General features: G+C 42.3%; 1 protein-coding gene and 1 long non-coding RNA gene across 2 annotated transcripts in view; one reads left to right on the top strand and one right to left on the bottom strand.

Moving 5' to 3' along the window:
- Marf (Mitochondrial assembly regulatory factor) lies at window positions 1-25,630 on the top strand. The gene is made up of 16 exons (XM_070534522.1): window positions 1-140; window positions 384-689; window positions 1,690-1,816; window positions 1,938-2,100; window positions 2,267-2,388; window positions 3,219-3,327; window positions 3,928-4,035; window positions 4,199-4,352; window positions 8,951-9,021; window positions 9,122-9,243; window positions 10,566-10,900; window positions 13,172-13,395; window positions 15,106-15,261; window positions 18,593-18,789; window positions 20,627-20,761; window positions 24,952-25,630. Exons 2-16 carry the CDS (start codon window positions 458-460, stop codon window positions 25,019-25,021), a joined length of 2,325 nt encoding a protein of 774 aa, XP_070390623.1. The 5' UTR covers window positions 1-140; window positions 384-457; the 3' UTR covers window positions 25,022-25,630.
- LOC139056355 (uncharacterized) overlaps window positions 19,210-25,630 on the bottom strand; it is a 54,333-nt gene continuing 47,912 nt past the window's right edge. Inside the window, exon 3 of the long non-coding RNA XR_011512312.1 lies at window positions 19,210-20,028. This is a non-coding gene — a long non-coding RNA (uncharacterized lncRNA). The remainder of the gene's footprint in view (window positions 20,029-25,630) is intronic.

The following is a 25,630-nucleotide window of genomic DNA, read 5'->3' as shown; positions in this document are numbered from 1 at the left end:
ATTTTTTTCTCTATAATCATCGCAAGACGGCGCTTGCCAAACTTATGTCATCGCTCCATTTGCCTAGAATATCTGCATGAATGTCTGCTGCGTCTTATTAGTGAATGGAAACTCCATATGAAATGCGTCCTAAATGACCCGTAAGGCTCACCTGCTTGCTCTGAAATGAATTTTCATACACCTTGTGCCCACCCACAAGTCTCCCTTGTGAAGGAGTTCGGCCAGCGCATGTCATGCGTATAACGTAAACATGTGCTTCGCAAGGACGTCCTTTAGAGCTTGGGATGTCTGCATGCTTCTCGTGTAAACAAGTGCACCTGTATCCATGCTCTAACTATGCAGTGGGTGTTTCGCCGACTGTAAGTTGGGTTTTTACTTTCCAGATCTATCGGACGTATCCGTTTACCTACGTGAAACGCACATCTTCGAGCTTGTTCCCGCATAACTGCACTGCACCATGTCCGGCTCACTCAGCCGGTCTGTTTCCTTGAGTCCCCTTGATCCGAGTCCCCCCAGCCAGCCGGTGTCGGGATCACCGCCCAAACTGACGAGCTTACCTAAAGACACAAGGCAACTCGCGGATCTAACTATCTCTCCACTGAAGATATTCGTGTCGGCCAAGAAGCGAATCAATGATGTATTCGTGGGAATACAGGGATACGTGGAAGAAAGCCACGCCTTTCTTGCAGGTGAGCCTTACCTTACTATAATCGTGCTAATTTCTTTAGCAACTGTCAATAGCTAACTCTTCTTATGAGAGCGAGCTTTTAGTGATTACGAGCGTGTGCCCTAGATTTTCTATCTGCTTTCGTACCGCGCGTTCACGAAGAAGTGTGCATTTTCTTCAGTGTTTCTTACTTTCTTTTCATTCAATAGAAAATCGCAAAAAGAAAAAGCCCTTAGGAAGCGGGCTCGGGTCTCGAATACAAACCCTGTAGTCCTGTAAAATTATGCGACACTCACTGACGTCATTCTTTTTTTTTTATATATATATATAACCCGATTCTCATGTTCACACCAAAAGCTCTGAAGTGAGCGCGAGTGTACTTGAGTTAAGTGTTTGAACCACTGGCACTTATAATCCCCGTTAAAAAGGCACTTACGCAGGGGAATTTATTCATACTAACCTGTGTGATCACTGCACTTAGATGCGGTTACATGCGACTGCACTTCCTTTCCTTTGCCACCCATTCTTCGATTCTGTGCATTACATGACCTCTGCCCGACTGCATTTCTTCTTCTTAATCTCAACTAGAATATCAGCTAACTCGCCTATTGCTCTCAAATCCATGCAGCTGTCTTCCTGTCTTTTAACGTTCCACCTATGATTTTTCGTTGACGCTATTATTTAAAGACAGTTCGTGTGCCCTCACTCGATGTTTTACACCTCTGCCAGCTTGGCCTATATAGAGAGTGCTTGCGTGGTGTGCAGCAGGCGAAACAAGGGAATATATGTGCTAGGTTCTAGGTATGGCATTCCTGTTTAAGTAAGTTTTGCATCCCTGTGGCTACATGACAAAAAATTGTCTTTAAAACATGGCTGTTACAGAATGATGTCCTTCTCCTTGCTCCACAGTGCACTACACTCACTTTCGCTAGACTAGTGGGCTGGGAACGTTGAAACATTAGGTCCGTGCCACATTTTTCATTATCCTCATGAGCCATGTCGTTTTGCGTGCATATTTATAGCCCTCAATTCTGGTATGGAAGCATTCAAGGCTGAAGACTGTTCTGAGGTGGAAAAGTTCAAAGTCAAGATTACTGGCATTCGAGATGTCTTGTCACGTGATCACATGAAGGTCGTCTTCTTTGGCAGGTAATGTTTCTTCGACTGATGAAAAGTCTCACATTACCTTGACATTGTGTTCCATGCTGCACATCCTACAGTAGTTGCTGTTGTGTAGTCAGTACATTGGTCATTTCTATCATTTCTTTAGGACCAGCAATGGGAAGAGCACAGTAATCAACTCCATGCTACAAGATAAAATTTTGCCTAGTGGTTTGGGACACACCACAAACTGCTTTCTTCAAGTAGAAGGGTCAGACAGCTCTGAAGCATATCTGTTGACTGAGGACTCCAGTGAGCCCAAGAATGTAGAGGTACAGTCTAGGGTTTTGTTTTTAAGTTCACCAGAACTTTGTAACAAAAATTGATTTTCAGGCGATACATGTAAAGGCAGCTTGTGTTAGCAGTCGTTTCTCGTCTATTGTTCTTAAACTGTGCTCTTTATTTTGCATTAATTGCTATTCTTTCATGTTCTTGTAGTCTGTGCTGCAGCTCGCCAATGCACTAAACTCTGAATCACTTGGCGAGAGTGCACTGGTGAGGATCTTCTGGCCGAAGGACAGATGCAGTCTTCTGCGTGATGATGTAGTTCTCGTCGACAGGTATGAGCCTGCCTATCACTTGCATTTGTATGCTCTTTGCTGGTAGGCGCCATAATCGCAGTCAGTCACTATTGGTGAAACTCGCATTTTGGGATACAACATGCAATGCTATGCCTCACTGGAGGTCTATGATGGGTATCCTGTCAATTCACTGAGAACTATGCGACATGAAAGTAATGCTCTTGGAGTGGTGTGTCATTAATTTCATCTTACTTGCTTTGTCTGGTTCGGCTGATCGATGTGCATTAAAAATAATATTCTGAAAGTTGTTGAATGAAAACACTGTATCAGTGTTGTGAATTTCCGGTCCATAGATGCAATATTATTTTCTAATCTTGTCTCATTGATAAAGGCAAACCATATTGCAGTCTGCTTCCTTACATGCACATGATATTATCTTTCAGCTCCAGTAGTTGTGCCTGTATTTTATAACACACCTTTGTTTTTTTTTGCCAGGCTGTTAATAACGTACTACGTTATAAACTGTGCTTGAAGTAGCTATAATGCAAGTACGATTATTTTGTGCTCAAATTGGTTGTTTTGCAGTGAGGAACTTAGGTACGCTCCCTACTTTTCTATAAGGAATGCTACGTCATGCTAACAGTGCGCGTGCCGTTCTTGACCTCTGCCGTTCTTAACCTGGGAAGGAACTAAGCACAAAGCATTAAAGAAAGTAAATGCAAGCAAGACAGACGACATTTATTGTTGTAGGACAAAGATATGCCCCAAAGCGTGTGAACCGTTTTCAGAGTGCAGATGTCAACATGTGCTTCTGTATGATGCAGTCATATCGGAAGAAAAGTTTTGATGTATACCATATTTATCTGCAGCCCTGGCATCGATGTGTCCCCAAATCTTGATTTGTGGATTGACAAGCACTGTCTGGATGCTGATGTGTTTGTGCTTGTGGCGAACGCTGAGTCTACTTTGATGGTTACTGTAAGTCGTTTGGCACTCAGCATTGACTTCTAAGTGACAAAACTGTATTTCGGACAATACTTCTAATCAATATCATGTGCAACTTTTTTTTTGTCAACGAGGTCGCCTAACAGATTCTATAGTCTCTTAACTGCTGTATTAGTAAAATCTTCCATTTCAGCGGAATCAGCAGTGCCTCTGATAGTACTAGAAATTGCAACTTTTAATCATATGTTGAATTTACACAAATACACGTTTTGAATTTAAAAAACATTGAGCATTCTTCTAAAGATATGCATTAAGCACTTTGCCATTGTCACAAACATTTGCCTTAGATATGTCTTTCTTGTATCTGTAGCATTGCTACCAAAGTGACTGATGCTTCTAGACTTAAAAATGCCTCTTAAAGATATTTGATCTTGTAATCTTTTGTAGCATATCTTGAACAAGATTCGCAAGACCTTTTAGTTAATTCTTGGAGGTTTAGAACATTGGTTTAACAGAATGCTCACAAGAAAAAAAAAAATGGGAACACTGTTCTGGCATTACCATGGCAACAATGCTTACGTGCATATCGAAAGGGAAACGCTACTACCAAAGTTGTGTACGCTGTGCTTACAGGAAAAGAACTTCTTTCACAAGGTCAGCGAGCGCCTTTCGAAGCCAAACATATTCATCCTTAACAATCGCTGGGATGCATCAGCGTCAGAGCCGGAGATCATTGAGAAGGCAAGTAGGACTCGCATGTTTAGTATGCTTTGGTTACACATTAGTAGTTACCGTATGGTATAGGAAAGTAAAAGAAAACATCGTCAAAGTTATCTTTTTCCACTGCCTATGAATGTGCTACATGCGCATTTCTTTCTTTACACACATGCCACTTTCCCCACAGGTACGGAAACAACACCTGGAGCGAAACCTTGCATTCTTGGTGGACGAGTTGAAAGTTGCCAATCGCCAGCAAGCTGAGGACAGGGTGTTCTTCGTGTCGGCACGGGAGGTCCTCAATGCCAGGCTGCGCAAGCAGCAGGGCCTACCCCAGCATTGTAAGCTTGGCACTCGTGTTTCCTTCGTGTGCTGTTGTACATTCGTCTTTGCACATGAACCTTTCTAAGCAGTGTAGTCTTCCATACCTTTAAAGGGGCCCTGCAATGCTTTTCTAAGGCAACCATTCTTGCTGTAACCTACTCTTCTTAGCATGTCAAAGAACTAAGAGCAAAGGGAATTAGAATAATCAACACACGCAAACCTCAGTTGCAGATTACAGAAACTTTAAAGAATGGGCAAAATGAGAACTAGCACTGTCTTGAACTTCCGTAGCTCTGGATGCCACATTTCACTCTCCTATGAAATAGAACTGTGGTGCCCGATAGCAGCAGAGCATCGAAGTTACATATCAGAAGTTGGTGTGCCGTGGTTGCCAGACCTGCTCAGTTTTCTGATGGCATGCCCATGGCTTTCCATATCTATTGGTGCGCGGTCCTGTCTCGGAGGCCATGACGTCACTTCTGTGGTTGCAGCAGCTTCCGTGAGATGCACGTTGGAGCACCACATGCTCTGCATGTTGATGGCGTCGTTTCCATTATTACAACACCTTGCACTTGAATTAAAGACTGTAAAATGCAATGCCATAGTTATTTAGCTGTACTTGTAATATTGCACATACGTGAATAAGACAACATATTTTTGACCAATAATCACACTGCCACACATCGACAACTTGTCCATCCCATGAAGTGCACGGAAATACCACGTTGTGATGCTGCTATCCGTGTTGTCCAGCAACCTTTTCAACAGCATTGCAGGAACCCTTTAACCACTACAGCGGGATTTGCAGCTATTAAGTGAAATAATACAGCAAAATGGTCCCTCTTTTTCTGGTCTCTCAGAATGTGTCGTCGATAAGAAAAGAAAGTTGTCTATTATGGCCATGACCTGAACAGTCATTAAGACTTGGGGCTTAAGACTTGGGGCTTTGCTGCAATCATTCGCATTGGCCTAGCCCTGTTTGATATTGTGAAGATGCTAGAGGCTCTAGACGGCCGCATATTCTTTAAAATTAGGCCAGTGCCAGCATCCATAATTGAGTACTTCACGTCTGTTGGCAAGGGCACACTAGGCTACATTTTCCTGAGAGGCAGTACTTTTCCGTATTGCATATGAAATACTTTCAAGCAGCAACTTTCTTATTTTCTTATTTATTGCTTCCTTCCATACTTGCACACACTCTAGCATCACCTTATTGATAGAGGGAAGAACTCGTTTTAGTGCTTTCCTGTACAATTAATGGAAAAACAGGTCATTGAACAAGGCCACATACACTAAACATGCTGTTGGGTGGTTCCTCCCTTTGTCATTCCTTCTATGTGAGTTGCAACCCATCAAAACGTCAGTCTTGCTGCAACATGGCCAGACCTTTAACTGCTGGTGACATTTCCCTGCACTCGCTCAGTAACTGTAAAAGTGATAGCTAACACCTTCCTGTGGGGTTTAATAAATAAAAGCAAGGTTAAGATGAAAATGTACCTATATAACATAATAGGAACTACTGAATGGATAACGCATATAAACAGGCAATATAGAAGTACAGCATAATATGGTACCACTTCTTACGAGATTAGAACGCTGAAATCACAGATACCTCGGAGAATGAACCTACATGGCGGTTATTATATTCTGACCCATCTTCAGTTCTAATATGCACCCAATTTTCTTGGTCAGGAGACGAAAAGTAAAGCACTGCTCTTGATTGTAATAAGCATGCATCAACTTGCTAGTGAAATATGTATTGTAGAAGAATCTGGTTTCTTGCCAGTTGGTATGTGAATTCAAGAAGCTAACTGCGTGAAAAGACGAGAACCAGGCTGACACAAACAAATAAAATGCACTCAGCAAAGGCTACCAGCTATTTTTGCTTGTACAAATCTATTCTTCCTCCTTGCGTCGTTCACACACAAAAGTCACAGGAACACCAGACGCCTGCAGTGTGCTTCATTTTTCATTTGTTTTTGTGGAACAGTTGAGAAGTGCGTCTTCATGGTTGATTTCTTGGCTCGGCGCAGTCCTACCAGAGCCTTCCTGACTTCATTGTTGGCAATGTCAAAATACAACAACACAACTCTAAGACATCCATAAAGAAAGAAAGAACACCCTGGATCTGCTTAAATGCATGAGTTACAGCAGGCAGGATATGCATAATGTGTATGTCTTTTTGCTTTAAATACAAACAGCAGCAGAGAACAGAAAACTGCCATTTTGTAATACTGCTGAAGGTTGAATGCTTATAATTTCATGTTAGTTTCGCACTCATTATTAATGCAAGAGTAACTTTCACTTCAACTTCTGTGACAGAAAATGTACCCATTAGAACAACATAAATAATTCATGAAAGGATTTTCTTTTAGCCTCATGCTATTGTCAGGTGGATGACTTTTTTTTCGTGAAACTTGCTCTACTTAAAAAATTTCCATAGGACTCATTTGCTGTTGTGAATAATTATGCTGAAGTGTTATACCCGTGCTGCAAGGGCGAGGTTAGTGCCATTAAAAGTGCAAGACCTTAAGTTTTTTAATGAAATTAAAGGTCGCAATGACGATAGCTGAAGTGAAAGTTAAGTTTGCTTGCCAATTGTAATACAATAAAAAGTTATTTAGGGAGCAAGTGTTTAAGAAATGGTGTGAGAAACATTAATAGGCATATTTCACATAGTTTACTTCAGGAATGTCATTGTTGCACCCAACCGTAAACTGTTTGAAGCCGAAGCTGGCTGAATGGCCAATCCATAGCGTAGCCAAAGCATTAAAATTGGAAGAATGGCACTCACAGCTTCGAAGCTTTCAAGCAGCAATACTGAAGACTGATTGTGTGCTCCAGTTTGTTTGAGGGGGTGCATGTGCTTCTTCGAGCCAAACATTGTCAAGAAATTCAAAGGCTTCAGTATGAGGCCAACAAAGCAAGGAGTCACCGCCATGCAGTCAAACAGCTTCTCCTGGCTTTTTTAAAATAAGATTGAATAATATATTAGTTTTTATCTACATGTTTGTTTAATATCACCAGAATGGGGCCACCATGGCTATGGCAGAGGCATTGAAAACGATAGTATGCATTCGGTGGCTAAGCTATTTGCAATATTGTAAGAACACACTATGCCGCGAGAAAAGAGGTCTTTTTAAAAGAAAGTGAAGAATATATTAATTATACTTGACTAAGAATTCGGTTAGTCTCATCAGAATGTGGAGACATTGGAAACGGGAGTGCGCATTTGATGGCCAAGTGAGTTACAAGAATGCGCTACGTTGCGGATGGCATTAAAGTTTAAGACATTAGCAAGTTAATGTCATTTCCTGTGGCCGTGTGGCACGGGTATTTGCTTTGCAGAAATTTAGAAATATCTAGATTTTATAAACATTTGACTCAGTTTTTACATCTACTCTCCACCATTACTGTATCTATCAGAATTAGTGAGGCTGTGTTTATTTCTTCACCTTCTGTGCTCTCTCCAGTCACAGTTGCACACACTTCAGGTATTCCTAGGTTCTCTGCCTCGATGCATGCCCAACCACATTAAGTTATTTTTGAGAGGAAGCTTTAGCTCAGAGCCAGCTTTGATTTCCCTATTCAAATAGTACATGTAAAATGTACACACGCTTTTGTTGGACAACTGCTAGACTGATTTCAATGGAGTTTACTGCAACTTAGATACAAAGCAGAATTTACTGAGTCTAACAAGCAGAGTTTTGATTTAGGGCCTCAAATATTTTACGTAACCTGCCAAAAATCTGTAACTTAAAGAAAAAAAATTGAAGCACCAAGTTTACAAATCCATAACTCTGCACCAAAAATCAGACTTCATAGCTCTATAAAGTGCATCTGCTAAAGAATCTAAAGCAGATAATTTTCATATATCTGTGTGCAGTTTACATCAGTTACAGTTTATGTGAAGCATTACAGACTTTACAAGTGTTTTGTAAAAGTCCGACTCACAAATTACTGGAATTTTGCAGAATGGTGTACAATACATCAAGTTTGTTGACTTTAAGTACCTTAATGGGTGCAGTTTACAGACTTCTGACATTATTATTTATTGTCAAGTTGCAGAGTCTAAAAACTTGTTACTAGAACTCCTTTTCTTTTCTTTCTCCACTTTTGCAATATCCAACCACTTTTATTAAAGATTGGCCGCCCAAGTAAAACATTTGCTGCCTACAATTACTAGATTATAATTTCCTTTAAATGCAAGCCTCATAAAATTCATTTGGCCCGGCAAAACTATTTCTCCACTTTGATGTATTTAGATAAGAGCATCAGAGCCTGAGCCAACACCTTAAGGAATTCTCTGGGCAGACTTCCTTAACAGGAATTCTATTCAGAGAATTACTTACTGGTGACAAATAGCATGATAAACAAGGGGTCAAAAAAGAAACAACACGAGCACAGTGTCATGTTTCTTTCTCATCCCTTGTTTATTGCACTATTCATTGTCATTATGTAATACCAACTCGCTCAGCATTCAGTACCTCAGAGAATTACTCGTGCCTAATGTGATGAGTGAGCAGTTGGCAGTATTGGCGGCAGGAAGCTGTTCGTGAATGTGCAACAAAGAGAGCTCAAAGAGAGCTCATCACTTGTCGTCTCTTCCATGCAGCGGGCATAGGTCTTGCCGAAGGGTTCCAAGGGAGGTACTTCGAATTTCAAGACTTTGAGAGGAAATTTGAGGTAAGTGACCTACTGTGACGTCCATTCACGATTGATGAAGTCGGGAGCATACTGCTTGGCACGTGCGTCACTAAAGGCTCTATTATTGTACTCTTTCCAGGAGTGTCTTTCCAAGTCCGCGGTAAAAACGAAGTTTGAGCAGCACACACAAAGAGGGGAGAAGATCACAAGTGAGCTACGAGCCATCATGGACAAAGTTTATGAGCAGGCATCATTGCTCAAGTGAGAACCTGGCTGATGGCCATTTATCACTGTGCATTGTTCACACTGCACTTCTAGTTGTGTGTCCATCAACTGCACTTCTTATTATTATACATCTGTCACCTCTGGAGCACCCTGGTTTTAATCAATGATCTATCTAAAAGGCAGCCATCCACATTACCCCAGTGGTAAAGCATTGTTGGCAGTGTTGCAAAAAACCCTACTTTGTTGCATGGTACATAGTGGCATGGAAGTTTGTTTACACAGCAATGACCATAATGTGCTTGTGTTGAACAAGTATTGTTTTTGAAGAAAGAGAAAATACAAAAATGTCACCCTGGTGGTAATAGAAAAAGTTATTGCATGAGAGACCACTGTAAAGGGTAGCAACAGCACTACTACCCAAATCTATTTTTTTCTGCTGGTAGAAAGCTTTAGCTTGTCAGTTCACATGTCTTCATTTACAGGCTACTCTTCTTCTATGACAAAACGCTTTCTTGCATTTCGAGGTCACCTTGCGCAAAATTGCAAATGCCTGCACCTTGTTGCGACCTTGCCTGAAAGCATGGCTGCCTTGCAGGCAACCCTTTTTTATTCCATTGTCTTGTTTTACCAGAGTGTAGTTGCTGGGCAGAAAGATTTACTATGGTAGCACTTCCTCCCAGACCAGACCTCTCATCCTTTCTTGTCAATAAACTCGCTCTCTTTCTACATGCCGCAGTGTCTTAATGGCTATGGCATTCTGCTATTGAGTACAAGGCCGTACGTCAAATTCCCAACCACAACATCCGCATTTCGATGGAGGCAAAGTGTGGAAAGACTCTTGTACTTTAGACTGAAAAGCTAATTGCAACGAAGTTTTCGACTGTGTAAGAAGCCTAGTTTAAAATGTAGATATAGAGGAGCCTCCATGTAAAATGATGTTTGAAATAATTTGTGTGCGCCCGTATTTGTGCATGCACGTGTGCATTCGTGTCCTAATATTTCAACTTTTTATGCACTCACACAAAGCTTTGCTGTATATAGATTCCAACTCGTCGGACATGCTGCATTTTTTTTTCTTACCTTGCTACCACTTAATTTGCTATCTCTTGGACTATCATTATGATCTTTCTTTTTTATGCCATACATGTCTTTTCAAAAAAATTTTGTGGCTGTATCTTAGGCCTGCCAATATTGCCAGATGTCAGCGATACCGTGTTTCATAACCCTTTCACCTTCTATGTTGCTGTATATACGTTCTTTGATCAATAAACTTCATCTCCTAGTCACTGCTTGCATATATACCCAATTCCACTAACCACACACCCCATCTTCCTGCTGCTTCTTTCTCCCATACACAGGACAGAAAAGCAGACCCTTCGGCGTGAGCAGTGGGAGAGGCTGCAGTTCACGCAGCAGCAGCTGCAGCTACTGACGGAGGAGGCGAAGCAGCGCATCGGGCAGCTAGTAGAGCAAGTGGAGCAGCAGGTGGCTGGCGCCCTGAGCGAGGAGATCCGCCGGCTGGAGCTGCTGGTTGGCGAGTTCGAGCGACCCTTCCACCCGGACCCGCTGGTGCTGGGTGTGTACAAGCGCGAGCTGCACGCCTATGTCGAGCGCGGCCTTGGATGCAACCTGCGTGCCCGCCTGTCAACTACCCTGCAGATGTCCGTCGAGAATGCCCAGAAGGAGATGACTGGTGAGCATCAATGTTTGATTGGGTTGGGTGCTTGTCCGTACCATTGTGGTGCAGAGAAAAAGTATTGATAAATGAGAAATCTTTCTATGGGAGTGGCTCTACGACCTAACTAGAGGAATGAAAACTTGGCAAATGGGATCATGTTCATTGCCTGCATTACGTGCAGACTCTTGGAGGGAGAGTAGTTATGTAAGCAGTGCACAATATACAGGATGGTCCCATCCAACACTAGCCAAGCTTTTAAAGGGACACTAAATGCAAACGTTATGTCAATGTGGACTGTTAAAATACCGTTCCAGAAATCCCAAAAGGCATGTTTTGTGCCAAGAAACCCCTTAGGTTAACAGAAAATAGCATCTGAAGGGTCCACATTCCTCAAGCGCAATTCAAGTCTAAAGCGTGCATCTGCATATTGGACAACATGTATATAGTAGCTCATTGTACCATATATTGTAGTCACTTGCCACCTACCTTTCCCTGTATCTCCCCCTTCTCCTTGCCCTGGTGAGGAGTAGCAGGCTAGAGACCCACTCTCTAGGCCAACCTCTCCTCCTTTTTCTTCATTAAAATCTACTCCAACTCCGAATCACCTGCCATGAGTGAGGAGGTGTCACATTTTATACAACATGTTTACTACCATCAGTGAATGAAACAACGCCCGACAGCTGGCACTGCGGTTTTTTTAATAAAACACAGCAGCACAGCCATAAATTGAGGGAACTGGACACAGCCTACAGCATCCCAGGACATCACATAGACGGGGCGTTTTCTACAACATGCGTAAGTTTTTCGCTTGTTGCTAATAAGTCCGCACAGTCCACACATAAAAGCGTATGCTACAGTTTGTATCACACATTTGTTTGTCCGCATATTCGCACCATGCACCTGGTGCCCGTTCAGTTCTCATTGCTGTCACTGTTGCAATGTCCGAAGACGCCACATGCCAAGCGCAGTGTCCTCAGACATTTAAAATTTATGCTGCAAAGTTCAATGTGTTACACCGGTGCAATCCTTAAATGCGTGTGCTTTTACTCGCATGTATATGGTAATTGAACAAGTTGTTAATTTTTGTATAATAAGGGCATGATTCTCAATTGAAAAGTTGTTATTGCATATAAAAGCACCTCATTCACTTGTTTTCAGAATACCTTGTTCTGATTTAATTAGGATTGTATTTGTTCCATACTTTACTTGTTGCATGTAAAACACAAAGGTGGCACGTGATTACATATATGGTAGTGCACTGTGACACACCAGTGGTCACAAAAGTGCTAACTGCGAGGCTTGTTCAGGCTGAGAGTCATAATCATACCTTGTACCGGATTTTCAACAGCTTGGCTTATGTTAGCTATAGCACCCTGCATATAGTTAATGCAATGTGTTGTCAGTGTCATGGAACACAAAGTATCTATTTGCGCAAGTTTTGCTTCCCGTGTGGCCAAGTAGTATCTGTGAGCAGCTTGAAAACTGTTGTATGCTTGCATCCTCTGGTGGCCGACAAGGCAATCAACATTTGACAGCTTTGTAGTTGCAGTCTTGTCACTGCATTTCTGTAGCATACAAACTTGTTTGTGTTCCATGGCATCACATGCAACCAGTCAATTCTTCTTCCTTGACACCTTTGTCTCAATTTGCATGACTGTCCTATACCACTTTGCGCTGGTGCCAGTATCATCCTCAGCACTTCTGGCTCCATTGCCCCCAGTACCTTAGGGTACACATTACAGAGCATAAAGAAGTACTTTAAATGTAAACTGGAAGGTACTATAAAAAAGTATTGAGATTGGTGGGCATAAATGAACAGGGTTGCAACATCAATCATTGTAACATTGTTTATTGCAACAGCTTGCTATTCTAAGCAGTCAAATACCTAAGGGCCACCTCATCAACAAAGTGACATGTGCATTTCTTGCATTTGCGCACATGATATGTGCAGAGTTTAGCTGTAGTGATCACTTATGAACCTGTCGTGATAGCTTAGTGTCTATGGCGTCGCACTGCTGAGCTTGAGGTCATGGGCTTGATTCCCAGCTGTGGCGTGCACATTTTGATGGAGGCAAAACGCAAAAAAAGCTGGTGTGCTTAGATTTCAGCACACGTTAGAGCCACCCGGGTGGTTAGCATTAATCCAGAGTCTCCCTTCTACAAAATGGTATAATCAAACCGTGGTTTGACGCATAAAACCTCTGAATTTAATTAATTTGATCACTTTTGACATGCTGTGTAGCAATCAGTTACATACCACCTTCACCATTTTTTTGCCTGCGCCAGGTCGGATGTCATCGCTGATACCATCGGAGCAGCAGCCACAGATGCTCAACGTTCTGCCGCGGCACAATTTCGAGGTCCTGTACCGGATCAACTGTGAGAGCCTCTGCTGCGACTTCCAAGAAGACCTGCAGTTTCGCTTTTCATTTGGCCTGGCCAACATGATTAAGTTCTTCACGCAACACCGGAAGGTGGACCCGGCCACAGGCGTCAGCTACTCGAACACGGTATGTGGGCTAAGGTGTTGCAAAGTCACTGCTTCAGGTGCCAATTAATCTTCTCAATCAAAAATTTATTTTCACCACGTTCATCACATCTTCAAAATAACAAAGAGCAAACTGCTGCGGAACAGATAAAAGATTTTCAATTCTCCAGTGAGTTTTTGTCAAGCTTACAGATCGTTGACTCTATGTGAGAACTCTCTATGGGAATGTCACATATCAGAACATTAACTACTATTTCATGTCTAGCACTGGAAAACACCCATGCAGTGTTTTGGAGAATATGTCTGTGTGTAAAACATTTGTTAAAATCAATTAAAGTATTGAACCCGCTGCTTGGAGACGTACTGATCGCAAGAGCAAACACCAAGATGTGTACCGTTCAACCCATTTTACTAAAACGCCTGACACATATTATTCAGTGTTGCAACTCAAGTCCAATCGAAGTATTTCAAGATGTTTGCGATGCATATTAAATATAACTTGTTTTCATTGGTGCTTTTGCTTTTGATGCACCACTATCTTAACATGCACAATTGCGCACAGAGTCCCCTTAGGGAATACATATGCACTGCCTACAGATATCAAATATTGAAATATAACGCCATGATCATGCTGTGATATACAAAGAAAAACTTGCATTCTCATTAACCAACCTATAAGGTTGTCTTAACTACCGGTAGTCTCATTAATTGTAAGGACGAGATTAAATTTTTACTTTTTAAGCTTTCGACCATCAAAGCTGTTTCTCTGTGATGTTATACAAAGGCCTATTTTTCTCAGATGTTCTATGTTGTAGGTGTACCTAAACTAGGAGGAATGCCAATTTAATGTCATAGCACATTTCAGGTCAAATACCTAGAAACCTGTGCTAGTGTTGGGGCTTTTATCAAATTTTTTACTGCCAGAATTCAGTTCTGTGGTTGCAAGATGTGCCCTGAAGCTGACGTAGCATTGAGATTTAGCTTTGAAAATCTGATTTCGCTCAAAAAAGAAAAAAAAGAACCGTACAGATTTTAAAAAAAATTGAACTCTAACTATGTTGCTGATTTTGCTGGAACTCATGCCTTAGTTCACGCACATTGTGCTGTTCATTTTACAGCATTCGGCCTATGCTATGGCATGTAATATATTTTGCCAAAATGCTTTGTAGGCCTGATAACAATTCAAATGGAACTGCTGAGTGTTTGCCTCCCATTTCTTTTTACACAGCCACGACCCATCTTAAGGAATGGCTACAGGACAACATTGACGCACTTTAAAAATATTGCACTTAATTAACTGAGAATTCTGTACCTGCTCCCTCAGTGGCTGTTGTGTTCTGCTGCTCAGCACAAGGTCGTGGGTTCGATCCCAGGCTGTGGTGGCTGCATTACGATGGGGACGAAATTCGAAAACGTCATGTACTCAAACTTGGTGCACATTTAACAGTCCCAGGTGGTCACGATTAATCAGGAGTCCCCCAGTGTGGCGTGCCCAAATAATCATACCATGGGGCTGGCATGTAAAATGCAGCATATAATTTAATTTTTTTAAGGTGGTCAAAATTAATTAGGAGCTCTTCACGAAGTTGTCTCCCATAGCCCCAGAGTTACTTTGAGACATTAAACCCAACGAATCGATCGGAACATCCGGTCCTGATGAAGGAAGGGTAAAAGAAAATTATACCTGCTGTTACGTGAGAAGCACGGCGTCATGTCAGCCTTGGATGTGCAGATTCCAAGGCCACAGCTGAGCACACCGCAGACCCCGAGCAACGAGATCAAAGTGTTCCCGGCAGCTCCTCCAGACTACCTGGGCATAGTGCACAAGTTGGCTGTGGTCTCCCCAACACCCCAGACTGCTCTTGGCGTGCTAACAGTAGGAGGATGTGTAAGTGTTCGCGTCTTGCGTGTCCTGCAGTTCTCATTCTATTTTCTTCCGTGCACATATATTTGTTCACATCTGCAAGGAAACTGAATATATTATAGGAGAAACATAAAAAGCTGCTAAGCACCATTGAATAATAAGCATAACAATTGTTTGGTTAGAACTAAGGATACAGTATTTGCGCCAATCACCACATGCAACCACCGTGCTGGAATGCTTCTGTCTGAACTCCTTAGGGAACTATACGTTTTGTTTTATTCAACGGAAAGCAATCATTGTGATTTCTGCACATGCATGCAGCTGTTGGCGATCATATTCTTTCCTTCTTTGAGCATCCTACACAGCAACTGGACATTCATGTGCGCAAGAAGCTCTGCAGAAGTTTTTGAGGTGGCCTCAAATGTCATTACCACAAATGTCAGGGCAGAACTATAGAGTCATTGCTTGTTTGGAAGTAGAAACAATAAAGTTGACAAGTAGAACAAATTGTCAAAAAAAGCAAGGCTACTGTACGGCAGAGCAAAAAAAAGATATGAAATTGTGGCTATGCTTGCGGCAGCCAGCATGCTCTGAAGAGTCAAGAGGTGGGACGTAAGCTTGGTCTTGGCTCGGAATTTTCTCTCATGTGGTGCGCATATAGAAATGCTTTTATCGTGCAACCTCTGGACCTGTTTCGAGGAGTGTTGTTGCACTTGAAGAAGAATGTCAGATTCTAGGAATCTTTAATTACGTAGCATTTCATTTAGGCATAACCGTACTTTATTGTGAGAAATTGAATATTGTCAGTTTTCCAAAAATTACGTTCTAGCTCTCATTTAATACAACTCCACAACAGGAACATATTGCACCTCTGTAAATTGTGGCCAGTGCAACATTTCTAGCATATGAAGTTGCTGTATTTGACATTTTGCTTTAGGTTACACCAATATTTTGTCCACGATGCTTTCTCAAAACACTCATCATTAGAGTAACAAACTACATGACTCGTTTGTTTTGTCTGCTTTAAATTCTCTTATAAGGTGCAATTTGCGGAATCACAATATTTCTCTTTATGTGACTGTTAGTAGGGCCCAGAGGCATAGTATATTGTTCCACTGCTGAGCACAAGGTCATGGGTTCGATTCGCAGGTGCCACAACTGCATTCTACGAAGGGCATAATGCAAGAATAGCCATGTAGTTACGTCTGACAACCCCAGGTTGTCAAAAATATTTTGGAGCCTTCCACTATAGCATCTGCCACAGCCAAGATAGCAGCACCCAAGAAATCACCACACAGAAAAAAAAGGGCCGTGCACTGTTTGACAACTGAAAATTTATTGGAAACAAAACCTGTCTTTTTGGTTGTTCATACTACATATGTCCAATTTTGTTTCCAATAAAGTTTCAAATGTCGGACAGTACTTGACCGTTTTTCTCTTTCTGTATCATCATCTCCTGTACACTGCTATCATGGATGAGTTCAAACTCACCCGGTTTGCCATCCTTGTATTTCCTCCATATGCCATGTGACACTGCAGGGACCTGTTGCTGGAAGGACACAGTCAGGAGCTAGAGACCACAGAATCAACAAAAATGTACAGTTCTTCTGACATACTTGTGCAACCTGAAACTGTCTCAAAGCATTAATTAGTACTTCAGTGCAGTGCAGTAAGTGAAGTACAGTGAAGTACTTCAGTGCAGCCTTCAGCCTAGGCTGCAAAGAAAATAAAATTCAAGGTTCACTTAGTTGTCCCTACGTGGATGTGAGCGAAAGCATTGCGACCACCACGCGCTGCCTAATCTCTTTCAGTCATCTTAATTTAACTGCGCCCTAATTAACACGAAAGGTCGAGGGTTTGGCTCTCAACAAAGGTTGTGGGTTTTATTAAAACACGTTGGCGGGCTAGTTGGTTAGAATCCATAGTAGAGTGTATAAGCGTGACTGAACGAGGACGTAGAAAGAAACAGATACACAGACACAGCACTTCCTGTGCCTGGGTCTGTGTATCTGTTTCTTTCTACGTCCTCGTTCAGTCGCGCTTATACACTTAACTGTGGGTTTGAGTGCCTTAAAGGGCCCCTCACCAGGCCCCATAGCAAATTTTGGTTATATGCTAGAAGTTGTTACGTGTCCTCTAGGGAGCGTTCTGCCACAAAAATTTTTCAAGTCGGCTCCTTAATAGCTGAGATACAAATATTTCAGTGCCGCGAACCCATGATTTCAGCAGGCGGGCTCTACTGCCAAGCAAGATGCTCTCTTCACTCGCTCCGTCCAGCCTCTGCAAGCAAAATTCCTTCCCTGCATTCTCCCATATCGGACCTCGAGGATCGCGTGACGCATACGTCACAGGGCCCGCCTTCATTTTCTTTTTTTCTCCTCACCTTTTCTTTCTCGGCGCTACGCATTTTCGCTAACGACGTTGTGCGCGAGCTATTGTCTCGTTCGCACAGCACACAATTTTGCACGCTGTGCACAAGGAAACATGATTTGCGGTATAATTCAGTGCTACACGAATACTGTGGCGCAACAAGCGGATTGCAGAGCATGATCAAGCGCTGGAACACGGTAGAAAATGGCATAGTTTCGGTACCTGCGCACGTGGCCGCACGACCATGGGAACAAGCAGACGAAGCAGAAGCACATCTATCGCTCTTGCTTGGTACGTAGTAAAACAAAAAACACGCAGACATTCCGTTTGTGTGTTTTATTATTTCTCTAAACTTCAATTCGTTAATTCAGATCGCACATACGATCGCACATACAACAGATGTCTTAATTCTTGAAGTCACGTGTCACCACGAGCAACTTCACATTGCGGACACCCGTACGTAGTGCAGGCACACGAGTATGTCATCCTCCAGCTTGGAGTGTGGCGGCCATGAGGAGAAGGAAGAACGGCGTTTGGTTTGAAATTTCAGATCTTTCCGCGGTGTGTAGCGATGTAATACTTTGCAGACATGATCGTTATCACGCAATGGATGCTCTGCGCTTGTCAGCTGAAAATGGCCAGACCTGGGGAGGGTCCCTTTAATTAACTCTACCTTAATTAACTATGCCATAATTAGCTTTACCTGAACACCAAGGGGTGTGGGTTTGAGTGCCGTAACGAACTCTAGTTTAATTGAACATGTCTTAATTAATCTCGCCTTAATTAACTTTGTCTTAATTGACATAATCAACTGCCTCAGTTGGCTCACTACTTTTTGGACCATCATGGTCATGCCAATGCTGAAAACACCAAAAGTTTCACCTCATGAGCCATATAATGCTTCCACATAATTTTTTTTCGGCACCAGTGGTCTCCAGACTTTCGCTCGCGTGTGTACGTGACATCATGTGGTTTGTTTTTGCAGATGGTTCGTGCCATTGGGTGGAAGGTGATCGCAGTGGCGCTGGGGACGTACGGGGCACTCTACCTCTTTGAGCGGCTCACATGGACCAATCGGTCAAAGGAACGTTGCTTCAAGCGCCAGTATGTGCAGCATGCCACGCGAAAGTTACGCCTAATCGTTGACCTCACCAGTGCCAACTGCTCTCATCAAGTGCAGCAGTAAGTATGATGAAAAGGCACGACCATGGTGTCTCCCCATTGGCTTTAGCCATAGAGCTGCTTTCAACATTACCTGTAGAGAAATTTGGCACCATTGTGTGAGCTTCCTAATGGGCACTGTGACAACATGGATGTGCTTGGCCTAAAAAACGGTCATGACTGCACAAAGCTTTCTTAGAAAAAATATTGATTGAATAATTATTGGTTTGCCCATCATGTTTACTTGCATGAAGTGCAACAAGTAAGTGAAGCAGACACTCACGATTGAAAGTGACACACAGTCCGGCAGTACTGATCATGTTTGATATAACTGTACAACCAAGCATGAGTCCTCAGATTTTGATAAACTGTCTTGTCACATGAAAGTATGTAAGAAAACAGCATCTTGCATGCTGTTTTAGTAAAGACCCATTGTGACAGGCGAAATGCTGTTCGCCAGATGCATCGCCAAGGTCTCCTGGCTCTCTGAGAAAGATTCAAATCTGAAGTGCCCACTTCCTGGCATTCCTGTACACCAGGCGTCAGTTTTGCCTCTAGGTAATTGTAAGGAACACTTATGGGCTCAGCGTTTTATTTTTAAATGCAAGAGCATTTCTTTGGCTACCCTACCCTGACATTGGTCTGCCTATCTTGCCTGATGACTGCATAAAAAGAATTAAGAAAAAATCTAGCCCCAACGAGGAATCTAGCCTAGGCTTACAGCATGGTAAGCAAGTACGCTACACCAACAGTTGAGAATGGGCATGGAGTACATGCAAAAGAGCACCGCCGCCATTGTGCTGTCAAAATATCAACATGCATGCACGGCTCGCGCATAGAGGGTCATAAGATCTCCAAAGATGTGCCGTGCATTTGGCTACAAAGGCGACGAAGCCAAATAGATGCACCACTTTGTTGCACCAGGTGCAGCACGCTCCACTCAGCCGTCTGTAATGGAAGTTGAATAAAGCATGGGTGCTGTATGAATGCTCTTGCATGACTTAGAAAATTATCGTAAGTGGGTTCAGCCAGAATTTTTGCTCTAGCATTGAGGATAAGGGGGAGATACTTTGGGGGGGCCTCTTTTATGAAAGCTTCAAATGCATCTTGAAACAGCAATAGCGGGGCCGATGACGATGACAGCGCAGATGGCAACAGCAATGGCAGGCAACGGCAGGCAACGGCAGGAGGGCTTGCACATCATAGATCAACCATGAGGATCAGATTATGGGTGGCGACAGATTTCTTGTCCAGCAAGCTCTGCGAAGGAGACATAGTGGTGATACCTGCAATATATTCCTCGGAAGCTAAACAAAGTAACTTTAACCGTTGCTGTAAAAGAGCAACTTTTGCAGATGACGACAAAAAGATTGCAGATCTCATTGCTTGCTTCTGTATGCTTTTGAGGACATTGGAATACAGCCGAAACTAACTACAACATTGTTCAAGTGCCAAGAAAATTCTGTTATTAAGCCGATAATTGGTATAACTGGGTGACATAAAAAAAAACAGAGAGGGGACAGACATCAAGACATATTATTAGACAGAATACAGTAGTCGAGCTCACTTACAACATAACCAGTTATAGCAATACTGAATGTAACAACGACCAGCTACGGCACCCTCCATCCTTTTGGCGCAGACTCCCAGTAGCCAGATTTAATTGTTATAACCAATTATAACCAATTAGATATAATTCCATTATATCTGCAGAAGACGTGCTGTACTCTTTCTGTGAACGTCATGAAGCTTCAAGGCATGCGCATGCCTTGACACAATGCTCTCTGAGCTTGACTACAAATCCATCGCAGGCATGTAGTTGATACTATATACTGCCAAATCTGCCTCGCATTTGCAGGGAACTGTCAAGCACATTTGCTCGCCTGGGACATGTGGTGGACGAAGTGGTGAATGATATGGATGCAGACATCAAGAAGCTGGACAAGGAGATCGCCAAGATGGAGGAGGCCACAACCAATGCCAGAACATTGAGGTACTGTCAACAGCTTAATTCAGTGAAAGTTCAAGAATGCCTCCTACTTTCAATGTACAGTCGTCCACAAAATTTTGTGGTACATGGGTCTCATGTCAAATGTGAATTTCTGCTCTACTGAGGTGTGGTGCTTCTAAATTAATTGATTTCTGGTAGGTTGGAAAGGCTACTACATGCTAAAACATTGAAATTGAGGCTATGTGTCCAGCACTGGGGAATTCAGGTTTTCTGCAAGTCCTGTGTCCTGTAAACTTTTCTGGGTGACTGTACAAATATTGTTAGTCCGCCTTCTGTTATGAAGTACGCAGCCAACACTCATTACAACAGACCGTAATAATCCAATAAGAAAGGTTTATTATGTTCAAATTGTTTTTCCAAAATTAGGGTTACAATATGTCATGAAACAATGGAACTTCTCAGAAGTCGCCGTCAATTGATTGGTTATTCCAACCCAGAGGTGATTGCAAAAGTAATGAAAAAAATCAGGGGTTATAAGGGTGAGATGATGAAACCACAGATTTACGGTGCTTGTACAAACACACCAGCATCCAGCGCATTGCTTTTTTCCAGACGTAGCAGTCGACAACTGGCAGTCTCCCCACACAACGGATATTCCTATTGGTGAAAAAAGTTTTCAGCAACATTTCTGCCATTGTGGTCAGCTATCCATATTACCGGCCCGCCTGTGTGCGGCGCCACCATTGCCGGCACAAAAATTGGCTACAATTTGTTTTCTAGCACACGATAATGGTCATTAGAATAAAGTAAGCCATTTTGCTGCTGCACTGCGAGATAGCTCGTCTGCACCACACGTTTTGCATTGTAGATGCTGCAACTAGCAGGTTATCTGCTTTTTTGTGCAAATTGATACGATGAGAAGGTAAAGTGCTCTCAAAACGATGCATTTTGCACTCGTCGGCAGTTGTGTTTGAAGTGCCATCCACTACGAATTTGAAACATAGCGGGTCAGGCCACACTAGGCTTAGTGGAACCCTCGGCATTGACTCGGCACCAAACCGACATCGGTGAGTCGTGGTGGGCCACTTGTGTGGTCATCTCGAAAAGTCACCGCTAGCCAGCAGGGCATTGCATGGCGTACTGATGCGCAAGGCTTCCTGCTGGTTTGTTCACTTCTTTAGATGAATGTATTTCTGCACTTTCCACCAGGGACCGGGGAAAGTTGCATTCAATGCAATGCACACATCACCACTGCATATGCTTCATCTAGACAAAGTTTGCCCCATATTTTGTATGCTGTTAGCAGTATCAGTCGTACCTGAGTTTGTTCAAAACAGAATTAATTGAGGAATAATATAGGCAGACCACACTAAGTGATAAGTATGGTCTGTTATATCAGAAGGTGTGTTATGTGTGGGTCTGTCATAACGAGTGCGAGCTGTATTACAGTCAAAAGCACTAGAGTTGTCACCAGAAATGTTTTGTTTTAATTGTATTCTGTACAGTCGACTTCCATTAATTCGAGAGTTAATTCTGCTTCCGATGATGGCGGGACCAACGAAATGGATCTAATTATCTGGCGAGTCGAATTTAGTAACATGCAGAAAAAACGCAAGAACATGCTGCTGAATCATTCGGCAGAGTTTGCCCGATTCTAACACTCCCCTAAACCAAACTTGCGCCCACTTTCTCTGTGTCTAACGTAGTAAACTAACGTAGAACTGTCATTAAAGCTGCTAAACGAAGTGGAAACCTAACGCGCACCTGACTTTTTCAGCATGAAAAGTTGGCAGCCGGTTTCCTAAAGTCAACTTCGCCACACCCGTTTTTTTTTTTTTCCATTTGAGTCACCTTTGCCGCAGTACAGATGTGTTATGCGGCAATGCATGCAAACGGTGTGACGGTGGTTTTGTGTTCAACTGCACTGCGCAGGCAATTTTCAGCCCAATTTTCTTTCAAGAATACGGTGTGCATTATAATTGGGTAAATACCGTAATAAACCAATTGTGAGCTGCGGTTATTGCTTGTATATCTTTGTAAAGTGGGCTGAAAATAAGTGTCTGTCAAGAAATGATGTGTGCTCAACACGTTCATTGACCCCTAAGCTCCGCCGAGACAGACGCTGCCACTAATGTGGTCGCTGTTGAAGTCACCATAGGGGTGAGCTGCATGCATACTGACAGGTGAAGTTCTAATTATGCAGCAAAAGGCTATTGTAGGATCGAAATAACGCAAGTTTGAGCCTATATAAATGCATGGGTGCTGGCTGGTACCTTTGGCCGGAATCAAATTAAGTGAAAAATTTAGTTAACGGAAGTCTACTGTATTTTGTTTCATAAATAGCAGGCAACGCTACAAAAGCTAAAGAGGCTTCTCTCACTGTTTGTATCAGCAACTGAAAAGTAGTGCGTCGCATATTAATAAAAAAATATTAGGTACCTGCCATGTAATTCGAACCAAATTGCGTCTTGTACTTCTATGTTGCAAAACATGGCTATTTATTACATGAAAGGCATCAGGCATCTAAATATTTTTAGCATCGTATGAGTGGAGTAACATGCTTCTGCCACCAGCAACCACAGCATCACTTGCACTGCAACCAAAACATAGTATGTTGCCTACTATAAGCACAGATGTGCATAACTGACGTGTGATTCAACGTAGACTTGCATCCTTAAGCAGCAGTTGTAGTATGTGAAGTAGTTACTTTATAAAAATTTTGCAGATCAAAAACAACGGCACTGCAAAATGCGTGAAATAATACTTCTATGGCTGCACTACTTGCGTAGATTCTGCAGCATTGCCTCTTATGTATGAAACAGAGTATAGTGAAATTAACTGCTAAGGCACACGGTCCTACTGAAGCATCAAACATGCATCCTTTTTTTAAGTTCGCAGAACTCTAATCTCAGTGTTCAGACTCGAAACGTACGTGCAAGATGTTACTAACTGAGATAGTACATGTCACTGGCAACAGAATGGTAATTCGCTTGATTCTGTGAAAATTGTGCCTTAAGCTTTATGTCAATGGTGTCGCATTCATGTCATGTATTTGGTGGCATACAGAGTATACTACATGATTTACTACAGGCCTCACGTTGCTGCAAGGCCTGTTGAGGAGTTACGATAGGCGTGTTAACTACTCAAGGGAGCATGTGAGTACTCAGGAGAAGAGCTAGAGAACAGTGGGCCGTGCATTTGACATGCTTCCTCTCAATATATGTTTATGTAATTTATTTAAATAAATCAACTCTGGGGTTTTACCTGCCAAAACCACAATCTGGCTATGAGGCCCGCTGTAGTGGGGGACTTCAGTCTAATTTTGACTACTTTTGCTTCTTTCATGTGCACCCAATGCACAGTATACAAATGTTTTTGCATTCCGTCCCCAGAGGAATGCAGCTGCTAGGGCCAGGGATTGAACGCATAGCTTTGAGCTTAGCAGTGCAATGCCATAGCTTCTGAGATATTGTGGCAAGCCCTGTCAGTTCTCACTATTTGGTTTGCCACTGTGGCATTCAATTTGTCAACTGTCTACCATGCTTGTGAGTGTTGTTTCTGCATAATTCTTCTGAGCATGCAAGTTCAGATGATTTGCTGAAGAAGCAGCATGTTTTGATGTGTTCTATGTACACTGCCACTGCCTCATCAAGGCACCTAATTACTATCTTATTTGTATGACCAGTGCCATACGTGCTATGTTCCGAATCATCCACCCAGGAGAATGCTATTATTCTTGCCAACCCTAAGCCCTAAGCAGTGTTCAGCAAGTGAGTTGCCCCACATACCAAAAATCAAAAGTGGTTCCATGCATTTGACCTGCAGCATCCAAATTAATTTGACGAGAACTTGCCCTCTATTTAGTTAGATTGTAGCTAAAGAACTAAGCAAATGCGGTGAATAGCAGAATGAATGAACAATTTATAGAGAATGATTTGACAATATAAAAAAAAATGTATGTCTGCCCTTGTGCACAGCTGCAATAGCAGTGCCAGGTCAGTGTAGTAATATTCCTAATGTATTTTTCAAACCTAAGAGAGGCTAGCCTCGCTGCATAGTTATACTCATGCTTACATTATATTTGTGAAGTATATATGAAGCAGATCGCATGCTTCTTGAATTGACAGACGTATGGCCAGGCATCAGAACCAGAATGCTTTGACTAGTTTGTGAAATTTCACGACACCATTTCACAACAAAAGAGTGACTGACTGTTGTTCCTCTCATTGCAGAAACAAGGCTGGTTATTTGATGAGCGAACTGGAGACCTTCTCACAACAATACCTCCAATATGATCAGTAGAGTATGGAGACATCATTTGGCACTGGTCTTTAGTCTTCCGTTGGCCCTGACGAAAGCACCTTCTCGAATTTCTTTGAGAAGGAAATGTTGACAAGCATGCATGATGTTCAATTTCAAGTGACCTTCTGTTTGTTTTTTGCCTTGCACAATTTTATCGTTAATATAGTTTGAATTATTGAAGTCAGGCTATGAATGGATTGCAACAAATACATCAATTTGCTGTAAAAATTAGTATTGAAATCTAATGCATTATTAACACAGTTTTCATAATGAAGTTGGAAATTTTTTGTTTCTCCATATTGCATGCAAGTTGCTTATGTCAGACGCCAGCATTATGTAGTTTATTTGCGCTAGATGGCTGTGATTCTTCACTCTACACCTGTTGTTTAAGCATGCCAAGAAGAGTTCTATTGCCTTTGTTGCCATCTGTGTTTCGTAGGCCTATTGCATTTTTTTTTCTTAAAGCATGCATCAGTTGGAGAATGACTGGTTGTAGGTATTTTGCTGTGCATGCACAGAAATGATTCAAGAAACCTTATTCTTGTTCAAACTGATTTGTATTGTGCAATAAATAAAGCTGGCAAGCACATCTATATTCTACGAAACTGC

The sequence above is a fragment of the Dermacentor albipictus genome, chromosome 2 (assembly GCF_038994185.2).
Source record: "Dermacentor albipictus isolate Rhodes 1998 colony chromosome 2, USDA_Dalb.pri_finalv2, whole genome shotgun sequence".
Lineage (NCBI taxonomy): Eukaryota > Metazoa > Arthropoda > Arachnida > Ixodida > Ixodidae > Dermacentor > Dermacentor albipictus.
This window is presented reverse-complemented; position numbering and strand designations above follow the sequence as displayed.